General features: G+C 36.2%; 1 protein-coding gene and 1 long non-coding RNA gene across 2 annotated transcripts in view; one reads left to right on the forward strand and one right to left on the reverse strand.

Annotated features, from left to right (window-relative positions):
• Positions 1-13,979, forward strand: part of LOC103559690 (cytochrome P450 2C19-like) — a 28,053-nt gene extending 14,074 nt beyond the window's left edge. Inside the window, exons 6-9 of the mRNA XM_008533405.2 lie at positions 2,353-2,494; positions 5,336-5,523; positions 11,673-11,814; positions 13,510-13,979. Of these exons, the coding sequence (XP_008531627.1) occupies positions 2,353-2,494; positions 5,336-5,523; positions 11,673-11,814; positions 13,510-13,691 (654 nt within the window). The 3' untranslated portion in view covers positions 13,692-13,979. The remainder of the gene's footprint in view (positions 1-2,352; positions 2,495-5,335; positions 5,524-11,672; positions 11,815-13,509) is intronic.
• LOC139074002 (uncharacterized) overlaps positions 1,933-26,163 on the reverse strand; it is a 33,350-nt gene continuing 9,119 nt past the window's right edge. Inside the window, exons 2-3 of the long non-coding RNA XR_011523269.1 lie at positions 3,166-3,333; positions 1,933-2,021 (exon numbers count right to left, since the gene is read on the reverse strand). This is a non-coding gene — a long non-coding RNA (uncharacterized lncRNA). The remainder of the gene's footprint in view (positions 2,022-3,165; positions 3,334-26,163) is intronic.

Here is a 26,163-nt window from a genome sequence, read left to right on the forward strand (position 1 = left end):
ATCTGTTGTTGAACTGTTCCAGTGAATTTTTAAAATTTTTTCAGCTATTGTATGTTTTAGCTCCAGAATTTATATTTTTTAATATTTTCTCTCTCTTTATTGATATATTATACTTGTTTATTACTGTTATCCTAGTGTCTTTTAGTTCCTTCTCCATGGTTTCTTTCAGCTCTTTGAGCATACTTAGGAAATTTAATTTTAAAGTTTTTATCTACTGAGTCTGATGTACAGGCTTCCTAAGGGATGATTTCTGTTAATTTATTTTTTTTTTCCAGTTAATGGGCCATACTTTCCTATTTCTTTGAATGCTTTGTAATACTTTGGGGACTGAGCATTTTAAATATTGTCATGTGGTAACTTTGGAAATGAGATTCTTTCTGCTTGTAGATATTGCTTTTATTACTTAAGGAGGTCTTCAGTAATCTATTTATTTAGTGATATTTCCAAACAACTTTTCTAATCTTCTGAGGTCACTGAAGTCTCTGTTCTCTGATCTCCACAGTCAGTCAGTGACCTGACAGAGATTTCCTTAAATCCAATAAGAATTGGAAAAAAAAAAAAAAACATTCTATCCATTTAAATCACCTTGCCAATGCAAGTGGAAAAGCTCATGCAACCTCTGGGAATGTATACAATGTCCAGCCTCTGTGCTAGCCATTCATGATCAAAAGCAAGCAATCAACACACAACCCTGATTTTTGTAGGACAAGGTCCCCATTGCCCACCCTATGACTAACAATCTGCGACAGGTATGAGGACCACTGTCCTTGTGGATGCCTGCAGGGAGCTAGTGTGTAGAGAATGGTAGTTGATATATCAGACACAGAAATTTATCAACTTCTTTCTGATAAATCACTCCCCTGGATTCTGTAAGTGTTCAGCTAGACTCCAGAGTCCCAAAATTGTTGTTTCAGACAGTTCATACCAAGTCAATAGTTGTTTCTATGGAGGGAGTGATTCCTGGAACTTCCTATTCTGCCATCTTTGTGGTATTACTCTAATAATGCCATTTAATAATATTGTGTGTGATTCATGACATGGAATTTGTTTCTATTTATTTAGCACTTCTTCAATTTTTTTCTACATTGATTTATATAGTGTAGTGTAATTTTAATTGGATATGTACACATAGCCACTAAATATCCAAATTCACATCAACATATAAAATATTAATATTGGTTTATGAGTACTCTGCTCTTCTTACTGACTTTAAACTAATTTTGATTTGACAAGCTTAGAAAACTGTGGAAAACCAATCTTAGTAAGGGCGGTGACTGTCTATGTCTAGGAAGTACACCTGTTTAAAGAGTTAAATATGTCTTAATGGTGCTGATTGCATAATATTAGACATGCCACAGGTCACCTGGAGATTACAAGAGGACCATTAAATTAATGCTGGCCTAGGGTTTGGTTAGAATATATATATATATATATATATATATATTCCCTCTCTCTCTCTCTCTCTTTCAATATCTCAAATGTCTATCTATCCATCTATCTACCTACCTATATATCTATATATAGAGAGAGAGACAGAATATCTAGAATATAATAGTAGCCAGCCCCATCTTGTCTTCGTGAATCCATTCTCTTTCTCTGCAATCTGCCCTAGGATGTGCTGCCATATTAGCTTTTGCACAACTTCACTTCATAATGACTCTGTAGGTAATAGTGAGTCCAACTAAATTATTTAACAGAGAAGACAATTGCATACTCTTGTTTTAGGCTTATTACATCTTCCATGATATGGCCTTAATTTACCCATTTCTCAATTAAGATTATATTTATTTACAAATAAGAGAAAATCCAATTAGCAATGTTTTAAACAAATAATTTGTTGATTTATGTTATATACAAGTAGTCTCCTGGTGAGCCATTCTAGGGTTAGTACAGTAGCCCTGAATTATCACAAGGTCAGGCACCTTCCATTTTCCTTCACCATATTTTGTATACAGACCTTCACCTTCATGCTTGAATACTGCTGTCCCAAGATGATGTGTGCCTGACCTCCACTTTCACATCTGTGTTTTGAGTAAGAAGAATGAAATATAAGTGGCACTAACTGGCTTTTGCTTATATCTCATTCACAAAAAGATATGTTGCAAAGCCAACCTAACTGAAAAAATGATAGTGAATGGAATTTTTAGGCAAGCAAGGTTTAAGAGGATAAGAAATGAAGATTGGTTCAACTATTCTGCAGTCAGCCTTAGCATGCAGTAGCTTTTTCTAATACTGCACAATTCAGTTTGTAGGATGGTTTAGCTTTATAACAGTCTAAGTTATTTTGTATTCATTACATTCAAATATGTTGGTAAACCAACTTACCAAATAATTGCTCTAAATCATTCCTAGGAAAAGTACAACCAATACTCTGAATTTACTGTTGAAAATTTGGTAACTACTGCATTTGATTTATTTGCTGCTGGGACAGAGACAACGAGCACCACCTTGAGATATGGACTCCTGCTTCTGTTAAAGCATCCAGAGGTCACAGGTATGACTACACATGACGAAAAGGGTGAATTTCAGAATACAAATCTAGCAAGACACTGTCACTCTCCTGCAACTTATTTTTCTTAGAGAAGCTTCATTATTGAAATTTCTGTGTCACTAGTTATAATTTGTCCAAACTTAATGAAGGGATAATACTAAGACAACCTTGCACAACAGGGGTTGATGATGGAGAGAAGTGAAGTACAGTGTTGGTAGTAAGAAAGTAATAAAGTTTTGGTGTAGTGTCTGGATTCCACTGGGAAGTGATTTGTGTCAGGCAACAGCCATCAAGAATTGATCTAAGATTGAATATTCATTTCCTTAAGAAACGACCACTTTGAAGAGTAGGTAGGTTCTTGCTGAAATCTTTCCTCATTCTGAAAATACAGTGTTCTAGTGCTGGGGTAGGGAAGATGGAAACTCTTCTTATAGAAGCATAAGTGGAAATTCTAGAAACTTAATTAGGCAGCCTCGGAAAATTTCTACAGTGTGAGAAGTATTCTAAAAAGTTATATTCATAAGAAAGGTGTTGCTATTTAGACAGAAGACATGCCTAAAAGAATTTTATCATTCCAGAAGTCTATTTCCAGGAAACTGGGTTTGCCAAAATAAAAATTGGGGGGGGGGGTAAATAATTTTGTCTTTTATGAACAATTTTACTTTACAAATTACCTCAGAAGAGTTCCAGATGTACAAAGCAGAATAGAAGCATACATTATCTTTTCTTGTGTCAGAGTCTCATTGAAATTATCATAAACTAATTACAAATGAGAAGTAATCAGTCCTTTGAAGTCGGAGAAGAGAAGTATAGGAGGCACCCAGGATGTCTTCAACAAATTTCTGAAACACAGAGAGCAGAAGGGAGGGTGATAATTACCTCAACAGAGAAGATGAAGTTGTAGCCTGAAGGTCAGAAGAAGATTCACCAACATGGAAAAGCTAACCTGTGTCCCTAAAATCCCCACAATTCTCACTAGTTGGAAGTACCAAGTGTCTAATAAAGTTAGGGGAGAATGAGGCAGAAGACAGGAGGCTTCCCTCCTCAATTTGTACAGGTTTGTACAATTGTACAGATTCTCTCTACAATTATTTGAGCAGGTAACTGTTTTCCTCTCACAGGAAAGAGAGAGTTTCTAAATCAAAGACCTACATATTCCACCATCAAGATAGAACATTCTCTTCAAGTGTCCAGCAGAGTAAATGAAATAAAAGCATGCACTTCAAGAGACAGGGTCATGAAATTTCAGAACATCAGGGATAAGTTAAAATCATAAAACTTTCAGAGATAATTCTGGTCATAGATATAAGAGATTAGGAATCAGAAGGGTATCAGAATTCTCAAGAGCAACTATCATCTTATGCATTAATAGAAAAAGGATATTTTCAGATGTGCATATTTACCAACAGTTTTACTTCCTCTTTCCACCTTCTTAGAAAGATACTGGAGGATATGCTCCATCCAAACATTTGACACCAAGTCAAACTTGGTCATGGGCTCCAGGAATCAGAAGACCTCCTGTAGAGGGATGGAAGTTTCAGGGAGGGTACTTGGGCCCAGGCCTGGGAAACAACCGGTTTGGATTGTACTAAGTAGATGAAGAAGGTGTGAGGGAAGTTAAGAAAAATAAAGAGAAGAAATTGATAATCTGAGGTTTGAGCATTTTGAAAATTATTACTAGGAGTTTAAAACATCTACCTGAACATTTGGAAGTAATTCTGAATTGCCAACTAGAAATTTAGGAACTGATATAAATTGTTCAAACATAAGTTTTAAAGCATGTAAAATTAAAAATAATTATGGTTATCCTACCAGTGAACAATATTTATGGTTATAATGGTATAAACAGTGCTTATTGATATAATCAAAGTTATGATCAAAATATATAGGTGAAAGTGAAGTGAAGGGAAGTGCCTGTGTATGTGTGTGTGTCTGTTCATGTGTATTTTGAATGGAGTGGAAGCAGAGATATAAATTCTCATCACTCATACCAGGACTTCCTTAAATATTGCCTAAAATTGGATAAATGAATAAATAGAAACAGAAGTAGAATCATTATTTAGAAATATAAATATACATTTCAGAATAAACAGCAAGAATGATTCAAAGAGGCTGCCCTGGGGAGTGGGAGGTTGAAGAGGATACCATCGCAATTTGCATATACATATGTGCAAACACACACACAAAGACTTACATACATGTAGATCCACTTGTAGAATTTAATTTTTAAAACATCATTATTTTTTTTGAGGAAGATTAGCCCTGAGCTAACATCTGCTGCCAATCCACCTCTCTTATTTTGCTGAGGAAGACTGGCCCTGAGCTAACATCCATGCCCACATTCCTCTATTTTATATGCAGGATGCCTGCCACAGCAGGGCTTGACAAGTAGTGCCTAGGTCCGCCCCCAGGATCCAAACCAGCGAACCTCACGCTGCCAAAGCAGAACGTGCGAACTTAACTGCTGAGCCACTAGCCTGGCCCCAAAATCATCAAATATTACTTTTGACATAAATTTACATTTATTCTTGTTTTCCTCTATGCAGTGAAGAAACAACGATTTCTTCAGTTAATATGGTAACTGTTTATAGTTTGAAAAGTTTCATTTCTATTTGTGTAAATTATCTTATATGGTAATAGATAAGTATAGACAGATATATCGAATGCCTAGCTTGTAGTAGAGTGGTATGTATCTATATTATAGCAATTCTCTAAGTTATGGGCATATAATTTATGTTTATAATGATGTTGGGACATCTTTATAATTCTTAATGTAACCTTGAATTGTTGTGACAAATGTGCCATTTTACTTCTTTTTCATCAGTCTTACTTATATCTTATCAGCTAAAGTCCATGAAGAGATTGACCGTGTGATTGGCAGAGACCGAAGCCCCTGCATGCAGGACAAGAGCCACATGCCCTACACTGATGCTGTGGTGCATGAGATACAGAGATACATTAACCTCGTCCCCAACAACCTTCCTCATGCAGTGACATGTGATATTAAGTTCAGAAACTACCTCATCCCTAAGGTAAGATTTGTTTCTCTTATAGTGACCTCAGCACCCCTGAAGTTTCCATATTCACAACATGGTTCCACTCTTCTATCAACACAAGATGAGAGAAATGCAAAAATCATACTTTTGGTAGCTTGAAGGAATTGTATCTTACCCAATTTGTGTTATAAAGCTTTATAGCAGGTCTTGATAGCTGACAGTCTAAGTCTTCTGAATTTCTTTTGCTTTTTCAAAATTGTTTTGGCTACTCTTACCTGTTTACATTTTCAAATAAATTTTAGTATTGGTTTGTTAATATCCCAAAACACTCCCTTGGGATTTTGTCAGGGTGAGATTATATCTACAGATCATTTTGAAAAGAGCTGGTATCTCGAAAAGAATTGACGTGTTGAATCTTTGAATTCATGAATATGGCATATGCTTCTAATTTATTTGAGCTTTCTTTGTTTTTTTCAATAATGTTTTCTTTTCAGTGCAATGGCTTGCACATCTTTGGTTAGTTTTTGCCCAGGAATTAATATTTTTGATGCTGTTCTAAGTTGTATAATTTTAAAAATAACTTTTCCATTTCTTTGTATTTGGTATATGAAAATATAATTAATTTTATTATTTTGATGACCTTTTTTGTAGCAAACTTACTAAATTTACTAATCGTTGCTAATAATTTGTGTGTAGATTCATTGAACGTTTCAATGTACACAATCTTGCTGAATGGGTTAATGTTTTTTTAGTTTCTGTTTTTATTGAGGTATAATGACATACAACATTGTATTAGTTTCAGGTATACAAAATGATTATTCAACATTTGTATACACAGTAAAATGATCACTACGATAAGTCTAGTTATCTGTCACCATACAAAGTTAGCAGAAATGTTTTTTCTTGTGACAAGAACTTTAAAGATATACTTTCTTAGCAACTTTCAAATATGCAATACAATATTACTGACTATAGTCATCATGCTGTGCATTATATCTCCCTGACTTATTTTATAACTGGAAGTTTGTCCCTCTTTCACCCATTTCACCCACATCCCTCCCCTTTGGCAAAGACCAATCTGTCCTCTGTATCTATGAGTTTCATTTGTTCATTAGTTTTGTTTACTTTGTATTTTCTAGTACTCAAGATTTTAAGTTCTCTTCATTGCATCATTGCATTGACTAGAATTTCTAGGATAGTGTTCAAAAAAGTGGTGGTAGAGGACCCCCCTGTTTCATTTTCTATCCCCAGGAGGTGATGGGGGTTTAACATTGCACAACGGATAGTCATGTATTATTTACACTTTGGTAGATATTCTTTATAGATTAGGGAAATTTGCCTTCTCTTATTTTGACATGAAAGTGTGTACAATTTTGTCAGAGGATTTTCTGCATCTATTGATGTTGTCATATATTTTGGCCTCCTTTTCTCCACTAAATATACATATGTTAAATATAAGCACACAGCTGGATATGAGTTGCTATTTGGTCTGGACTTTCATGTTTATAGTCATAAGAGAGATTGGCCTGCAATTTTCTTTCTCAAAATTTTCTTGTCAGATTTCTGATATCAAGGTAAAGTTGGCCTCATAAAATGAGGTGGGAATTGTTACCTAGTTTGAGTCTATTTTATTACCGTCTCCTCCAACTCTTGTTTTTCTGGCCGCATAGTTGCTCTTTGGAATGCCTAGTAAGTTTGGGATACTACATATGAAAAATTGGAGTGTTTCAGAGAGCTTATCTTCTCCTAGAAAGAGTTCTTCTCTCCTCCACTAGGCAGTCAGAATGATGTAATGCTTCCTACTCTCATTCAGAACTGGAAATGAAGACAGTCTAAAATTGACTGTAGGCGTCAGGTGACCTCTCTGAGATTCTCTCATCTCTGGAATTTTGAGAAAAGTTTTTGTTTTAACAACTTTGCAATACCTTCCAACACATAGTTTTTATGTTTATTCAGATTTTATACTTGCTATGCTGCAAGCTACCCCATTCCACTTGAACCCAACACATATTACTAATAAAATAAAAATAGTATAACTAAAAATTATGTTTCCATGAGGGAAAAAGAATTATAAGTTTGATAAGGTTGCAATTACTATCACCATCTTCTGAAGAAGAGTCAATTGAGGACTTTATCAAGAAGTAATGGAGCTTGCCCTGAGATCACAGATCTGATGCAAAGGTTAGGACTTCAAGTCTACTTTTCTTTTTTAACAAAAAACACTAAGGCAAAGGCTTTTATTTTCTAATATTGGGGCATGAGGGTAATATTAATAAGACTTGTTTGTCCTCCTATTGCTAACTAAGCGGGAAATGGACTAAGGAATCAGATAGAGATTGCCAGTCTCCCCCATCTACTACATCAGATTTGAGGACATGCTTGAGGGGAGCATTGCACCTGCTGAGCACGCTCATCAATTTCTCTGCATGGCAGACCACATTGTGCCTGGTGGCTTTTGAGTCTAGACAACCCACAACCCAAGGGAATGGGCCATTCCCTTCTGCATGGAACAGCCCAGTATAGAAATATGCAACAGTGAGTGGCTGATTCTATCTACCCTCTTTCTAGTCAGATCAATAATTTCTTCTATCACAGGATGGAGCGATTAAGCTAGGTGGAGATAATGGTCTAAGACAGGAGTTGGCAAACATTTTCTGTAATGGGCCATATAGTAAATATTGGGGCAATGGGTCTCTGTCACCACTACTTAAGTCTGCCATTGTAACACAAAAGCAGTCATAGACCATACATAAATGAAATAAGATTGTGTGTTCCAATATTTATGACGGTGATACTTAAATTTCTTGTAATTTTTACCTGTCACAAAATATTATTCCTCTTTTTATTTTTTTCAATTTTAATATTCTTAGCTAGTGGGCTTTCCAAAACAGGTGACAGGCTAGATTTTCATGGGCTGTGGTTTGCTGACAACTAGTCTAAGACAGCCCTATCCAATAGAACTTTCTGCAGTGATGGAAATGTTCCATATTTGTGCTGTCCAATGCAGTAGCCACTAGCCACATATGCCTATTGAGTGCCTGTAATATGATTAATGCAACTGAGGAGTAAATTTTTAATTTTACTTACTTTTAATTAATTCAACTTAAATATAAAAAACCAAGTGTGGCATGTAGCTACTGTGTTGGCTAGCCTGGATCTAAAAGTTTTTTCCTAATGTGGGGTTAGAAATCCTTCATCCTCACTTTTGCAATACTGAAAGTCCTGAAAATACAAGTAAAATGTAAATCTGGTGCAGTTTCTCTGAGTGGTAAAACCCTGACTTGAATTGAAATGAACCATACACATTTTTATTTATCCCCATTTGCAAATATTTTTATTTTGCTGAAAATATATCAACATGTCTAATTATATGGTATTACTCTATAGTCTTTTGGGAGTGTCATAAATTCTATAGTGTACACATCATAATCCTTTCTAGAATGTCAGACAATTCCAAAAATGGAAATACATTACGATCCAGCAGATTCATTTATGAGATTGTGTATTCATACCTCAAAGAAGAACAATGTTCAATTTTAATGAGTTGAAGTGGAAAAGTAGGAAGAGGGTAAAATTTTTTGCTTAGAGATAATTTTGTGATGGCTGATAAAACAGTCTTTTGGGCAAGGATGACTTCCTCTGAGTTTTAGACTGGCCATTTGTATTTCATGTGCCCAGATTATGTCTCTTTCATGTTTTTAAGTTCTTATTTCCCAGCCAGGAAAATGCATGATCAGAATCATTGTTATTTTTGCATGTAACAGTAGTTGATTCTCTTTTATTGCTGAGTTGTATTCTGTCATGTGGAATACCACAAACTGATGATCCATTCAACAGTAGTGGACATTTTAGCTGTTTCCAGCTTTTGGCTATTTTAATAAAAGTGGTATGAACATTCTCATACAGTTATTTGTATGGACACATATTTTCATTTCTATTCAGTAAATGCGTAAAGAGTGGGATTGTCACATAAGTGTTTAAATTTATACAAAACTGATGAACTGTTTTCTAATGTGGTTGTACCATTTTGCATTCTACCAGCAATGCATGAGAGTTCCATTTGCTCAATGTATTCACCATGGTTAGTCTTTTTGAATTTTAGCTACTATTCAACTTGTGTAATGATGTCACATTTTCTTTTAACATCCATTTCCTTGATGAGTAATAATGCACAGCTACTTTTCATGTCCTTATTGGCCATCATGTATCTTCTTTTTTAAAGTGCCTGCTCAAATTATGTGCCTATTTTCTACGACATTGTTTGCTTTTTGTCGTTGAATTGTTGTAGCTCTTTATATATTCTGAATGAGTCCTTTATCAGATATATGCTTTACAATATTTACTCACAGTGTGTGGCTTCTTCTTCTTTTAGTTTCTTAAGATCATCTTTCAAAGACTAGAAGTTATTAATTTTAATGTGCAATTTATCAATCATTTCTTTTATTATTTCTGCTTTGGTGGCCTATTTAAAAAATATTTGCCAGCACAAATTCCCAAACACTTACTCATATCATTTTCTAGAAGTTTTATACTTTTAACTCAACTTTAAATCAGTGATCCATTCCAAGTCAATTTTTATTTATAGTGTGAGGTAATGGTAACGCATCATTTCAATTTTTAATGAATATCCAATAGTTCCATCAACATTTGTTGAGAACATATCTACTTTTGTATCTTCAAGAAACATTTTTACACATTAATTATGTAAAAGCATGTAAGGGGAAACTTCTAAAATCAAAATGATAGACTTTTTTCTCTGATAAATTCAGAGGATGGAATTTCCCCCAACTTTATATTTAAAAAAATTTAAATCTAAATAACATTATTTATATATTTATATATGTATTATATATGAAGGTATATATATATATAAAACTACATTTATATCTAAATATCTACCTACTACATTTAACACCTCAATACTTCAGTATGTGTCTTCTAAAAACAAGGGCTTTCTCCTAAATAACAATATGATTCACATTCAAAGAATTATCATTGATATAATATTATCTAATATATAGCCTATGTTTAAATTTTCATAGTTTTTAAAAAATATCCTCTATAGTTTCTTCTTTTGTAGTCTAGTTTTCAATCAAGAAAGAAGTATATAATTTTATTTTCTTATCCCTTTATTTCCTGTAATCAAGAATGGTTCTCTTTCCTCTGTTTGTTACTTCCCTTTCATGACAATGACATTTTTGAAGAGTCTAGGCCAGTTGTCATATAAAATGTTCATCAGTCTAGTTCTGTGTGATTGTCTTCTAAAGATTATATTCCAGTTACAATTTTGGCAAGAAAACTACATAGTTGGTGTGTATGTACCGTTGAATTCTATTAAGGATGCAGGGGCTATAATGTCACTTATCCCATTATTGTTGACGCCATGTTCATCACTTAATAGAATGGCATCTGCCAGATCGCTCCATTGCAGAGGTTCTGTTTTCATGTATAACTAATAAAAATCTACCACATTTTATTTTAAGACTTTGAATATCCAGCTTCCCAAGTCATTCACCTAATAGTTTTAGCATTAATTGAAGATCTTCATTTTTGAAAAATGATAATTTTTCTAATTTATTATCTCATCTATCTTTTCTTTTCTTCTTCTTTTTTTTTTTTTTTTTGCTGGGATTCATCTGTAAAGAAGAGCTCCTCCACATTTTTAAATGAAGAAAAACAAATTTCATGTCAATAGCTGTTACTGTGCTTGTTGTTATTATCCCAGAAGAGATAATTTCTAATTAGATCAGACTTCTATTTTAAATCTATCTATAAACAGATAGTCTGGACATTTTGAGAGCCCAAAGAGACATCCACTTTAAGCCATATTTCACATATAAGATGTGTGAAAATTGAAATAATGAAATAGGCTGGCAGGTGGGGACATACTCTGGTGTCCAAATGTCATGATAAGGAAGAGAGATAGGGTTCAGAAGGCTTGACAATCAAATCCCTGAGTACTTAGGACTTCAAATGTAATTGGAAGCTACTTTAGCAGGGTCACTGCCACTGACCTTAAAATTATACCTGTTTATTACTTGTTATGTCTGCCTGGAAATGTCATTGCTCTTTTTTGGACCCGATTCTCCTCATCTATAGATCATAAGAGTGTACTAAGTAATTTCCAACATTTCTTCCAGCTCCATGACTTCTTTATAACTCAGTTTTTCATCTGTTCATTCCAGGGCACAACCATATTAACATCCCTGACTTCTGTGCTGCATGATGATAAAGAATTCCCCAACCCTGAAGTGTTTGACCCTGGCCACTTCCTGGACAAGAGTGGCAACTTTAAGAAGAGTGACTACTTCATGGCTTTCTCAGCAGGTAATAAAATTTTATTTCCTTCGGTACATCAAGGGACAGATTACCTTCACAGAACCTGTTAAATTTGCAGTGTCTACTGTTGGGTTCATGGAAGTTCTGTTTGTACATGATCAGGAGCTCCACTCCTATGTCCATGCACTTTCCCACCTCATGATATTTCTCATTATTAGCCCACATTTGTGGGATTTAAAGAGCTGACCTAGTTCTTCCAAAGTAAGAAAGCTAGAGAATGATTTGATTGAGTTCTGCCTCAAGATACATCACTGTAACATCCAGAACTCTTTCTAGAAGCTTAACCTCATCTAGACTGTCCTCATCTGCCCTAAGGAGAGTATCTATTTCCATAACTTTGAGTATCTTCTATGCGGTGCCTCTCTCCCCTAGGTTGAGATCTGGGGATACAACTATCCACGAGCACAGAATGGGCACCCAAAGAGCTCACACCAGAGTTAGTGAAACAGATGAACAAACAGATAATTATAATCCAGTATGACTAGGGTTGTGAGAGAGGGAAGGACAAGCTGTTTGTCAGGGAAGGGTGGGGAGAGGAAGAAGCTGCCTCCTTCCTGTTCTCTTATACCACATACAAAGTGAGGCATAAAATGCAGTAAGTGACATTGTAAGAGAATAAAGGAAATTTGATTTGCCCCATTAAAAGGCACAGAAAAAGGAAAGAAGAGAGGCAGGACATTTCAACAGAGGTAATGGACCATAGACACAGGATATTTGCTGTAGTTCAAGGATGTCAGAGCCTCCTGCCAGTAACTGCAGGTCAAGGAAACCTTGGGAATATGACAAACTACCTTTTAATGATTCCCTGGCACCTTGACCTTCCTACCATCAAGGTCTCCCTTTTGGATATTGGGGCCTCTGCACCTGAACTGTGTGCTGAGCTTCTGGTCATGGTACTGCCCACATTCATTCTTTGACTTTTGATGCCTGCTTTTGGATCTAGCATTGTGCATACTTAGATGACAAGGACTGACTGAGTCCTCCTTTCAAGAACTCATATTTTCAAGGATAGAAAAATAGAGAATTATGATTTAAGGTGATCTATGTTTCATTGGAACCATGAATATGATGCTTAGAAACCCCAGAGAGAGTGAGAATCTACTGTCTAAAGGGATCACAAAGATTGTAAGTAAGAATTGACATTTGACCTAGTTTCTAAAAGAAGTGTAATTAAAGCACATCTTAGCCAAGGGGAACAATATCAGATAAGCCTTTAAACTGCATGATATATTGAAGATTAATGAAGTGCAGGTATAGCTAGAACTGAGAATAAAAATTGTGAGGAATGCAAGGAAGATCATAGAACATCAGACTTAGAACAAGGAACACAAGAAACATGGGTGCGTTACTAGGAAAAGATTGATGGAAACCCAAATGCCAAAATAGCAGTTATAAAGTGGAATACTTAGTGAAACACTTGACATAGAGCTGATACTCAGAAAAGACTTTTTGCATGAAGGCTACCTGCTAAGAGAAGATGTTAGGGTGGATAACATGTGAGTCCATCTTTTGTCCGTCTGTATATCTAACAATCATTCCAGCATTCCTGCCTTCCGTCCATCCATCATGCATCCATCCAAACAATCATTCCTCAAAGAAATACTGTGTATTCTTTATTCTTTTTGTGCCAATCAGTAACATACTGTCCAAGGAGTGTCTGTGTTCTGTGTTTTTTATTTTCAGGAAAACGAATGTGTGCAGGAGAGGGGCTGGCCCGCATGGAGCTGTTTTTATTCCTGACCACCATTTTACAGAAATTTACCCTGAAATCTGTGGTTGATCCAAAGGACATCGACACCACTCCGGTTGCCAATGGATTTACTTCTGTGCCACCTTCTTATCAGCTCCATTTCATTCCTCTCTGAAGATGGGCAGACCATCTGGTTGCTGATATGCTGCCATCTGCAACTCCCCCTCCTTTGTGTTCATCTCCTTCCTGCTTCATCCTTTTCCCAGGAATGCTTTCTCTTTCCTCTCCTCTTTCCATTACCCCATTCCCTCAATATTCAGTGAAGATCCAGCCTCCATTAAGTAGAGTTTCCTGATTTCACGGCATAGTACATGCCTCCTATTCTTCATACTGTGTAACACTTGTATTGGCAACTGCATACATTAATACTAGATTATCCATATTAAACAGCAAAATAATTTTAGCCAGCTTTATGGAAATTTATTTGACATATAACATTGTGTAATTTTAGGTGTACAACATGATGATTTGATATATGTATATATTGCAAACAGTTTACCACAATAAGATTGGTTAACATATCTATCACCTCACATAGTTACCTTTTTTTTGTGATGAGAATGTCTAAGATCTACTATCAGCAACTGTCAAGTATACGATACAGTATTGTTAACTATAGTTACTCTGCTATACACTAGATCCCCAGAATTTGTGCGTCTCACAACTTGAAGTCTGTACCCTTTGACCAACATCTCTTCATTTCCTCCACCTCTAATCCCTGGCAGAGGATTTGTCTTTCTTGGTCTGACTTATTTAACTCAGCATAATGCCCTCAGGGTTCATCCATGTGGTTGCAAATGGCAGAATTTCCTTCTCTTTTACGGCTGAATAATATCCTATTGTATAGATATGTACGACATTTTCTTTATCTGTTCTTAGCAACCTCAGCATACCATTGTTTTTCTTTCCTTAAGTCAAAAACTTTCACCTTTTTACTTAAAGGAAGCACTTTACAGCTACTTTTTGGCATATATGAATTGCCAGCATCACTACTCTTGTGCTTTGAGGCCATTATTCATCAAAACAAGGGTTACTTGAACACAAGCACTGCAATACCACAACAGTCAATCTGATAACCAAGACAGCTCTTAATCGAATAATCGGCGGGCCGTGTATACAGAGTGGTTACACTGGAAAAAGGGATGATTTACATGCCAGGTGAGATGGAGTGAGATGGCACAAGACTTCATCAAGCTACTCAGAACAGTGCATAATTTAAAAGTTATGAATTATTTCTGGAATTTGCCATTTAATATTATTGGACTGCAATTTTCACAGGTATCTGAAACTACATAAAGTCAAATCATGGATAAGGAGAGGACTACTGATTTGTTTTATTGCTATTAAGTTGTGTGACCTCCTTATATATTTTGGATATTAACCTCTTATCACATTTATGGTTTGCAAATATTTTCTCCCCTTTCATAGGCTTCCTTTTCATTTTGTGAATCATTTGTTTGCTGTGCAGAATCTTCTCAATTTGATTAAGCACTTTGGGAAGAATCATCAAGTCATTATTGCCAGTTGGCCTGTGAGGTGGACCTAGGCAATTTGAGGCTCCTTTCTCCATCCCCTGTCCTTGAAATGCGTCCTTTGCTTGCTGCCCAAGGACACAGCCTTGAGATAATAATGTGGTATCGAGACCATCTGGACTAGGTACATGACTGAACCCAGTCAAGGCCTTTCTATATAAACGTTTAAGATTTAGAGAACAGGTGCAGAAAATTACTCATCTTGTGGCCATCCTAGACAAGCCTCATAAGTAAGTTCCCTTGCTTATTAAACCTGCCACCCAGAATCACAAACTGTTTGCCTTTTTCTTCAGTCTCTCCTTGCCCTCCATATGCAGAGGCCAGTTTCAGATTACATCCAGGAAGCTTCCAGGCAGGTTGTGTACCAGTAAGTCCCATTTGTTTATTTTTGCTTTTGTTGCTGGTGCTTTTTGTGTCATATCCAAAAAGTCATTGCCAAGACCAATATCAGGGAGTTTTCTCTCTATGTTTTCTTCTAGGAGTTTCATGGTTTCAGGTCCTACATTTAAGTCTTTAGTCCACTTTTAATTAATTTTTGTGAGTGGTATAAAACAGAGGTCTTTCATTGTGGTGTCCTTATCTGTCTTTGGTACCAGGGTAATCTTACCCTTGTAAAATGAATTTGGGAGTGATTCTTACTTTTCAATTTTTTGGAAGATTTTGAGAAGGAGTGACATCAATTACGTCTTCAAAGTTTTGGTAGAATTCACCAGTGAAACCATCTGGACCTGTGCTTTTTGTTGTTGTTGTTGGGCGGTTTTGACTGTTGCTTCAATCTCCTTAGTCATTATTGCTCTGTTCAGAATTTCTATTTCTTCATGATTCAGTCTTGGTATGTTGTGTATTTCTAAGAATTTATCCATTTTTTCTAGGTTACCCAATTCGTTGGTGTGTATCATAGTAGTCTTTTATGATCCTTTGTATTTCTGTAGTATCATTATTATTTCTCTCTTTATTCCTTTATGCTTGAATTCTATCCCTTTTTTTCATGGTTAGTCTATCTAAAAGTTTATCAGCTTTGTTTATCTTTTCCAAAACTAACTCTTAGTTTCATTGATTTTTTTCCATTGTTTTTCTGGTCTTCATTTTTTATGCCCAAATCTTTATTATTTTCTTCCTTCTGCTAACTGTGGGCTTAGTTTATTCTATTTTTTCCTGAGGTTCTTGTGGTATAAAATTAGCTTATTTATTTGAGATCTTTCTTTTTTCTTAATGTAGACATTTATTGTTTAAACTTCTCTGTTAGGAGTGCTTCTGCTGCATCCCATAAGTTTTGCTATATTGTGTTTTCGTTTTCACTTTTCTTGAGGTATTTTATGACTTCCCTTTTGATTTCTTCCTTGACCTATTAGTTGTTCAGGAATGTGTTGTTTAATTTTCACAATTAGAGAATTTTCCTGTTTTCCTCTGGTTATTGATTTCTAATTTCACAACATTGTGGTCACATTTGATATGTTTTCAACACTTTAATTCCTTTCTCTTATCTTTTGTGTATGTACTATAGGCTTTCTTTGGAGTTACCATGAAGCTTACATAAACATCTCTTAGTTATAACAGTCCATTTTAAGCTGATAAGAACTTATTTTCAATGGAACACAAAAGTTCTGTGCTTTTACTTCTTTTCTCCTCACACTGTTTGCTACTGATGTCACACTATGCATCTTTTTATATCGTACTTTCATTTGTAAATTATTGTAGCTAGAGTTATTTTTAATACTATTGTCTTTAAAATTTTATATCAGAGATAAAAGTGATTTACACACCACCAACAGTATGAGGGTATTTTTAATTGAATTATATATTTACCTTTACCAGTGAGAGCCATACTTTTATATGTTTTCATGTTGTTACATAGCATGTTTTCATTTCAACTTGAAGAGTTCCCTTTAGCATTTCATGTAAGGCATATGTAGAGTTAATGAACTCCCTTAGCTTTTGTTTCTCTTGGAACATCTTTATCTCTCCTTAATTCTACAGGATAGTTTTGCTGGGAATAGTCTTGTTGCTTGGCAAGTTTTTCTCTCTGCATGTTGAATATATTTTCCCACTCAATCCTGGCCTGCAACATTTCTGCAGGGAAACACATTGATGTCATGATGGGTGTTCCTTGCATGTCATGTGTTGTTTTTCTCTTGCTTCTTTTAAAATCCTTTCTCTAGTTCTGACTTTTAACATTTTGACTATAATGTGTCTTGGGGAAATAGTCTGCCTGGAGTGCTTTGAGCTTCCATATCTGGATGTCCATATCTATCCCATGAATTGGAAAGCTTTAAGGCATTATTTCTTTAAATAAACTTTTTGCCCATTTCTCTCTCTCTTTTCTCTCTCTGGGACTCCCATAATGAGTATATTAGTTGTTTTAATGGTGCCCTGTAATTTGTATAGCCTTTTTTTCACTCTTTTTCATTCGATTTTCTTTTTCTCCTCTTACTGGCTAAGTTCAAATAACTTGTCTTCACGTTCACTGATTCTTTCGTCTGCATGACTGAGTCTCCTGTTGAAGGTCTATATTGAATTTTTCAATTCCAGTCTTTACAGTCTGGTTTCAGCAGGTAAATATCTTCTCTTGCTGGTTCTTCATACTTATGGAATTATCTCTGGAATCACAGTTGTATGGGTCAGATCTGGATATGAGCCTGTTTCTGGGTATGCAGTGGATTCTGTAGTTGATGAGCTTATTACCAGGGGCTCAGGCAGGCATTGATTCTGTCTAGTCCCTAGGTGGATTGAACCACATCCAGGACCTTGTTCAGTTTGGTGGTGATGTAACAAGGGTCTGCTTTAGGGTCCACAGTCTGATCTTCTGACAGTAGGTTTCTTACTGGGTGCATAGCTAGGTGTGTGTCCTGCCAAGTCATCAGGAGAGGTTCTACCATGTGCCTGGGTGGGTCATTAGGTTGTTCCCTGGGTGGGAAGGACTGGCCTAGACTGTAGCAGTAAGAGGCTAAAATTGAGTCTCAGGGCTGTTTTAGGGTCTACAGACGAGAATAAAATATGTAGATGTGTTTCTGGAGGCATGGATGGGCATGTCTCCCTCCAGGTCCCTGGGAAGGTTGGACTGCTCCTTCACCGTGGCTGGAGCTTGGAAAACTTACTATAGGGCCCTTCCAGGATCTCTAGGGGGAAGAAATGGAAGTATCTCCTGCTGAGTCCCTGGGAAGACTGCACTACTCTCTTACCATAGCTGGGGGACTGGCGTAGATTATAGGGCCATTTTAGCATCTTTGTGAGCACAGACATGCATTCTTCTGCTGGATCCCAATGCTTGAAGGAGTAGGCTGAGAGGGGCTAGAGCTCATTTACAGAGCACTTTCATAACCTACAGTCAGACTGAGTTTGATAATCTTAACTCTAGGGTCTTCCAGTTTGGAGCCAAGATGGGCAAAATTTGTCCATGGGCCACTTTAGGGCTCAGAGCCAGGACGAAGTTCTGTGTGACTATCACTTAAGGCATAGGTACACATGACTGTTGCCAGACCCTTTGGCATATGGGGATGGTGACAAAATCAAGGACAAATAAGGATTTAGTCAAGTTCTTAAGTTTTAGAGCTGTTTCTGGATCTGTAGCTGTGACCATGGTCAGGCAGTCAGCCTCCTGCGTGTGGAACTGCCTTCTCAAAATGGCTCTCCTCAGTCTTGGATTCCACCAGGGTTTCACAATCTCCTAGCTGGATCACAAACTTAACACAAAGGCACTTTTTTTCTGTGAATGGCTGCCAAATTATTCTTGCTGAGAGGAGATATGACCAGAGGACCTCTTATCCCATCATCTTACTGATATTGCTCTTCACAATTTCATTAATATATGCCAATCCACAGTCATTTCTCCTCTGCACGTTCTAAAGAAAAAGTGTTATAATTTTCTGGTTTGGCTCTCAGACTTTCTCTCTTTTGTATATAACGCAGGTTAAAAAATTAAAGGACGTAGAATCCAAAGAGGCCATGCTGGTCCTAATAATGATAAGCACAGAAATAGGATAAAAGAGATGAGGGCAGAAAAGCTTTCTTGGTTGAGTGTCATGTAGAGTCACTCAAGGCTTGGATGTGAAAGTGAGAGAAATTGTGTACAGGTGTTTCTCCAATCTGTACACAAATGAGATAAGTAATTGCAAAGAACGAACATTAAGTGTTAGAAATCATGGCCCTGTTTTTCTGTTACATAAAATTAACACAAAACAAAAATTCGAAATATTATTTTTTTCCTTTTTTACATTTAAAAAAATTAAATTTGTATACATTGAAGGTGTACAACATGATGTTTTGATAAAAATATACATCATCATATTTAGAGAATATATCTATGTATAGATGTTGATATGTCCCTATACATATATGTATATAAGTATATATACATAAATAATATATATCATGAACACAAACACACACATACACAAGGGATTAAAAGTGGTTCTGTATAAAATTGGGCTCATATAACACATATTATTCTACAACTTGCTGTTTTTCTTCTAAAAACTATTTCTAGAAAACCTCCAAGATAATAGAAACTTTGGCAAATGATTCAACAGACAGCTGATAGAAGAGGAAATGGAAAAGGATATTAAACACGTGGAAACAGATTAAAAACACAAAAATGCAAATAAAAAACACATTGCATACCTTAAACAGTCTTGATTAGCAAATGAAAATATGCTAATTAAGTGACAGCAAAGGTCTGGTCAAGCACACAGTCTTGTACATTGATATAATGTCACATTCTCAATGAAGCCTACCTAAGTGTCTTCTTTCTATAATCTCTCCTCCATCACAGTCTTCCCAATTGTTCTATTTCTTATTCCCTTACATTGGTTTTGGCACTTTGCATGTTTTATTTTACTTAAACTTTATCATAAGTCTATGAAGTAGATAGTATTTTTATTAATCTTGGTTATTGCCTTAACAAATTACCACAAACTTATTGGCTTAAGATGATGAAAATTTATCATCTTACATTTCTGGAGTTCAAAAGTCAAATATCACTTTCACTGGACTAAAACCAAGTTGTCAGTAAAGCTAGTTCCTTCTGGAAGCTCTAGGAGAGAATCCATCCCTTTTTCAGCTTGTAGGCCAGTATTCCTTGGCTGATGACTCCTTCTGTGCATCACTCCTTCCTCTTGTTTCAGTTATCACATCTCTGACTATTGATTCTTATCCTCTTATGTCTCTCTTATAAGGGCCATTGTGATTACATTGAGCCCACTTGGATAACACAGGATGATCTGCCCATGTCATGATCCTTAATGTAACCACATCTGCAGTGTCTATTTCATTATGTAGAGTAACGTGTTCAGAAGTTCCAAGGATTAGGATGTAGACATCTTTGTCAGGGGGAGTGAGGTTTTGATTCGTCCCACCACACTATTATTATTCTCATTTTACCACCAAACTACTGAGGAGATGCTCTGTTACCTATCCTGTTTCTTGTTCCAGGTCACAAAGATTTAAGTGGCAGACTCAGGAGATGAACCAGAGCAGTCTTACTAGAATGTAGAGGTTGCTAGCCATTTTGCTATTAACTTTTATGGTCTTTATTATTATTTATTTTCCTCTACTACAATACATATTCCATGGTCTTCTCTAGTAGCCGGGCACAGGTTTAGTCCCTGGTGGAAGTTAGCTAAATGATCTCTGTGATCTGGGATAGACCAACTGACCCTAGTGTCTGCAGGGGCCACTATGTAAAAACTTCATCCTGCCAAGGATCTGTGCTTGTGGCAATCCTGTGAAAAGGCTGAAAAGTTTCATGGCAGAATCCACTGATGAGACACCATGTCTTACTGTCCCTAGATATTAGTGCAACATAGTGGAAGGAGCACTGATAGTTCAGGTGTTCTTAGCTGTTGCTTTCAGGCAACCAAACAAAGACTTTATCTACAGAGAGACAAGGGACTTTCCAGTAGCAATTCAGCACGAGTTATAGCAAAATATAGCACTCTCAACAAGTTTCAACCTGCTGTAAGAAGATACAAGTGCTGGAGTGCCTGATACCTTGGGTATGCCCACTCCTGTGCTAAGGAACATTATGCGCACTGTAGTAAACATCATTGAAAAATTCTTAGCATTCAGAGCAAGAACAGTTGATGTCTCCTTTTGCAAGAAAGATCTAGGCTGTGAAAGATGAAACCAATTCCGTCAAAACACAAGTAGAAGCTAAGATGCAATTTAAACTATTATGGGCAACTGAACAAAGGCTCAGGGTCTCCACAGTGAGCTCTGGAGCCTGAATGAAGAGTGAATTCAATTTTCTGAAGGTGACAGGCTCAACTCAAACTCCTGGCATCTTTCTTTTGGTAAAAAGAACACAGGTAATAACACGGAATCAGGAGATGGAGAGACTGTTAATGACCTGCAGGTAGCATCCAAGAGAACACAGAGTTCTAGCTCTCTGCTAGAGGAGAAAAGGAGTTTACACACATGGAAGTGGGTAAGAGGAATAGCTTGACTGTCAGCATCACTACTTCCTCAAGGTGCACAGATTAGGGCTAAATGAGATGGCCCATGATTTCTCCCACAGGGAAAGGTAGAGAGGGTGAGGGAATGCCCAACTTCCACAGTTGTGGAAGATGCTGAGAAAGAGACTCATTTTTCTCTTGCATCACCCAGACTATTAAACTTGGATCTCTATAACTAGGAGGGTGGACCAGATAGGGCATATGAGATCCCAAGAAAGCATTAAGAGGATGTAGTTCCTGTTGATTGCATTCTGAATTCCAACAAGAAGCTTGTCCAAGAGCTTGGGGAAACCTCTCTGACAGATCCTCCCAACTGGCCCAAAGGCCCATCTAGTATGATGCATACCAAAAGCACACCTTTCCCACTCTGTGGTTTGCTCCCTGTTCATGTTCTCCAGGCTGGCAGTGAGACTGAGATTTTGTAGAAGGCTTAATAGCATGTACAGAAATCAGGCCAGTGTCTGTGGGCAAAGGAGAAATCATAAACTTGACTTCTTTTGCCATCTTCAGGGAAACAAAAGAATTACTAACAACAGCCAGCCTGGTGCATTTTAGAGTTGAGAGAAGAAATATAAGCTTAAGAATTTTGACATAAGAAGCAGCAACAAGCATGGAGTGGCTGTATCTAAACCAGGTCTGAGAAAGCCTCAGAATCTTAGCAGGACTGACAAGAGATGTTTCTACCCAGAAGGCAGTTTGTACAAATTAGAGGAGATAAATGATACTTTAGATGCAAAAACAGCAATGCAAAACTCCAAAACACGTGAAAAATCAAAGAAACACGATATCAAAAAAAATAACAATAATCTTCCACTAACCAAACTCAAAGAAATGGAGATCTATGATTTACCCAATAAAGAATTCCAAATAGCTGTTTTAAGGAAATGCAGTGAGCTACAATAAAACACAGAAAATCAATTCAACAGCACCAGGAAATCAATACAGGATCAAAATGAGAAATTAAACAAAAAGATAGAAGTCTTTTTTGAAAGGCAAAGAGAAATTTTGAGGCTGAAAAATTCAATGAGTGAATGAAAAGTTCAATAGAGAACATCAATAGCAGAATAGACAAACAGGAAAAACATATTGCTATAAAGGATAGGAACATTGAAATAATCCCGTCACAGGAAAAAAATAGAAAAAAGAATGAATAAACCATACATGATCTATGGGACACCATAAAAAAAAATTATGTCATTAGAATGCCAGAAAGAAAAGAGAGGAAGAAGGATGTAGAAAGTTTATTTAAGGAAATAGTGGTCAAAAGCTTTCCATAACTGGGCAGAGATTTGGACATCCAAGATCATGAAGATAACAAATCACCCCATTTTTCAATCCAAACTATCTTCTCCAAGACACAATATAATAAAACTATCACAAATCAAAGCAAAGAGAAAATCGTAAAGGCAGCAAGGGAACAAAGTATTGTAACCTACCAAAAAAAAAAAAAAAACCAATTAGGTTATCAGCAAATTTCTCAGCAGGAACTTTACATGCCAGGAGAGAATGAGATGATACTTTCATACCGCTGAGAGAGAAAAATTGCCACAAGAATACTCTATCCAACAAAGTATTTTTCAGAAATAAAGGAGAAATAAAGGTGTTCCCAGACAAACAAAAGCTGAGGGAATCATCAACACTAGATCTGCCTTACAAGAAAGACTGAAAGGAGTTCTTCAAGCTGAAAGGAAATGATGCTAACAATTAACATGAAAACATATGAAAATATATAACACACTAATAAATACAAATATATAATCAAATTTGGAAAAATCTAATACTGTAATATGGTAGTGTGTTAACCACTTAACTATAATATAAAGGCTAAAGGGCAAGATATCCAAATAACTATAGCTTCTGTAATTTGTTAATGACTATACAATATAAAAAGAGGCAAATAGTGACATTAAAGTAAAGTTGTTACGTTATCAGCATAAAAAGACTGTTACATCTATAAGAGGTTTTACGTAAGTTTCATGGTAACCACAAAGCTAAAACCTATTATATTTATAATATATAAATTCACTTCAACACTCCACTTTCAGCAATGGATAGATCATCTAGACTGAAAATTACAGGGAAACATGGGCCCTGAACAATACTTTTTTTGTTGGTGAAGAAGATTGTCCCTGAGCTAAAATCCTTGGCAATCTTCTTCTATTTTGTATGTGGTATGCCAGCACAGCAAGGCTTGATGAGTGATGTGAGGTCTGTGCCTGGGATCCAAACCTGAGAACCAATGGAACCCGAAGCAGAGCATGCAAGCTTAACCACTATGCCACTGGGCCGGCCCCTTGAACATGCTTTAGACTAAATGGACCTAAGAGAAACATAAGACATTCCATCCAACAGCAGTAGAATATACATTTTTCTCAAGCATGCACAGAATATTTGCAGGATAGATCATATGATAGGTGACAAAATGAGTCAGTCAATTTAAGAAGATCAAAATCATAGCAAGTATCTTTTCTGAACACAATGGCATGAAACTAGAAATCATCAAGAGGAATCCTGAAAAATCTACAAACAGTTGGAAATTAAGCATCATACTTCCAAACAGCCAATGAGGCAAAGAAGAAATCAAAAAGAAAATTTAAAAAATACCTGAAAGAAAACGAAAATGGAAATGCCACAGACCAAAAGCTATGTGGTACTGCAAAAGCAATTCTAAGAAGAAAGTTTCTAGAGAAAATTCATATATTAAGAAATAATAGAGGTCTCAAACAACCTAACTTTGCACCTCAGGAACTAGAAAAAGAACAAACTCAGATCAAAGTTAGCAGAAGCAAGGAGAAAACAAAGATCAGGGTAGAAAAAAAATCAACTGGAGAAAAGAAAAACAATAGAAAAGATCGATGAAATGGAGAATGATTTTTTTGGAAAGATCAACAAAATTGACAAACCTTTAGCTAGACTAAGAAAAAAAAAGACAAAAAATAAAATCAGAAATGAAAGAGGAGATATTACAACTGACATAACATAAATACATAGGATCATAAGAGACTACTATAAACAATTATAGATAAACAATTATATGCCAACAATTTGGATAACCTAGAAGAAATGGATAAATTCCTAAAATCATACAATGTGCCAAGACCAAATCAGGAAGAGATTGAACATATGAACAGACCATAAATGGGTAAGGAGGTTAAATCAATGCAATGTATGTGCCTGAGATGAACCTATTGATTGCTGAGGCATCCATCTCAAGATCCACCTATCTAGAATAAACATATCGCCAGCTGTATGACACAGCCACTAGTAAAACAACCGAATAAGGAACTAGATCCCCCACACTCATGAATTTCTCTTTTCAGAAAACCCTGGGCAACTTAGATAATTGACCATTTGGGTGACCCTGCCTCCAGTCTCCCACAACCTGTTTTTCGCTCTTATGTTTCAAATTAGCCAATAATGAGTGACCCTTAAAAACCCCAGACACCATGCCCTTGCACTCCAATAAAGGCAGGGCCCCAGGTCCTGGCTTTCTTTCTCTCTTTCTCTGCCTGCAACATTGTTGTGTGACCCTCAAGTATGCCATGTACCTTCCAGTACCTGTGAGTAATAAGTCTTGTTCCTCAAACTTCCCTAGTGGTTTTTGCTGAAGTGCATCCTGCAATAAGAGGATGAAACAGAAGGGTTGGTCTGGCCACAACATTGGCCTGGTGGGGTAAATGTCTATGGGGCTCACTACAAGTTATATGGGCCCAGGCAAGTGCTTCAGGCATTCTTAACTGAGAGCATCTCTATCAATAAGCTGGGATCAACACAAAAATCAGTAATCAAAAACTTCCCAACAAAGAAAAGCCCATGACCAGATGACTTCAGTGGTGAATTCTGCTAAATATTTAAAGAAGAATTAATGCCAATCCTTCTCAAACTCTTCCAAAAAGTGAAGAGGAGGGAACACTCTTAAACTCATTTTATGTTTGAGATTCTTGCCCTGATGCCAAAATCAGATGAGGACACTATGAAAAGAAAACTACACGTCGATATTCCTTATGAATACAGATGCAAAATTCTGAATGAAGTACGAGCAAAACAAATTCAACAGCTGATTAAAAGGATCATTCTCCATGATCAAGGAGGGTTTATCCTTGGGATGCAAGGATGGCTCAACATGCAAATTAATAAGTGTTATGCACCACATTAATAGAGTGAATGATAAAAATTATATGATCATCTCAATAGATGCAGAAAATGCATTTGACAAAATTCAACATTCTGTTATGATAAAAACTCTCAACAAATTGAGTCTAGAGGAAACATACCTCAACACAATAAAGGCCATATAGACAATTCCACAGTTAACCTCATACTCAATGGTGAAAGGTTGAAAGAGTTTCCTCTAATATCAAAAACAAGACAAAGGTATCCATTCTAACAACTCTTACTGAACACATTACAAGTAATACCAGCTAGAATAATCGGGCAATATAGAGAAATGAAAGGCACCTTAATTGGAAAGGAAGAAGTAAAATTGTCTTTATTTGCAAATGATATAATCTTACTTACAGAAAATCGTAAAAGCTCAACAAAAAAATTGTTAGGTATGATTGACAAATTCAGTAAAGTCGCAGGATATAAATCCTACACACAGAAA

Source organism: Equus przewalskii, chromosome 1, assembly GCF_037783145.1.
Source record: "Equus przewalskii isolate Varuska chromosome 1, EquPr2, whole genome shotgun sequence".
NCBI lineage: Eukaryota > Metazoa > Chordata > Mammalia > Perissodactyla > Equidae > Equus > Equus przewalskii.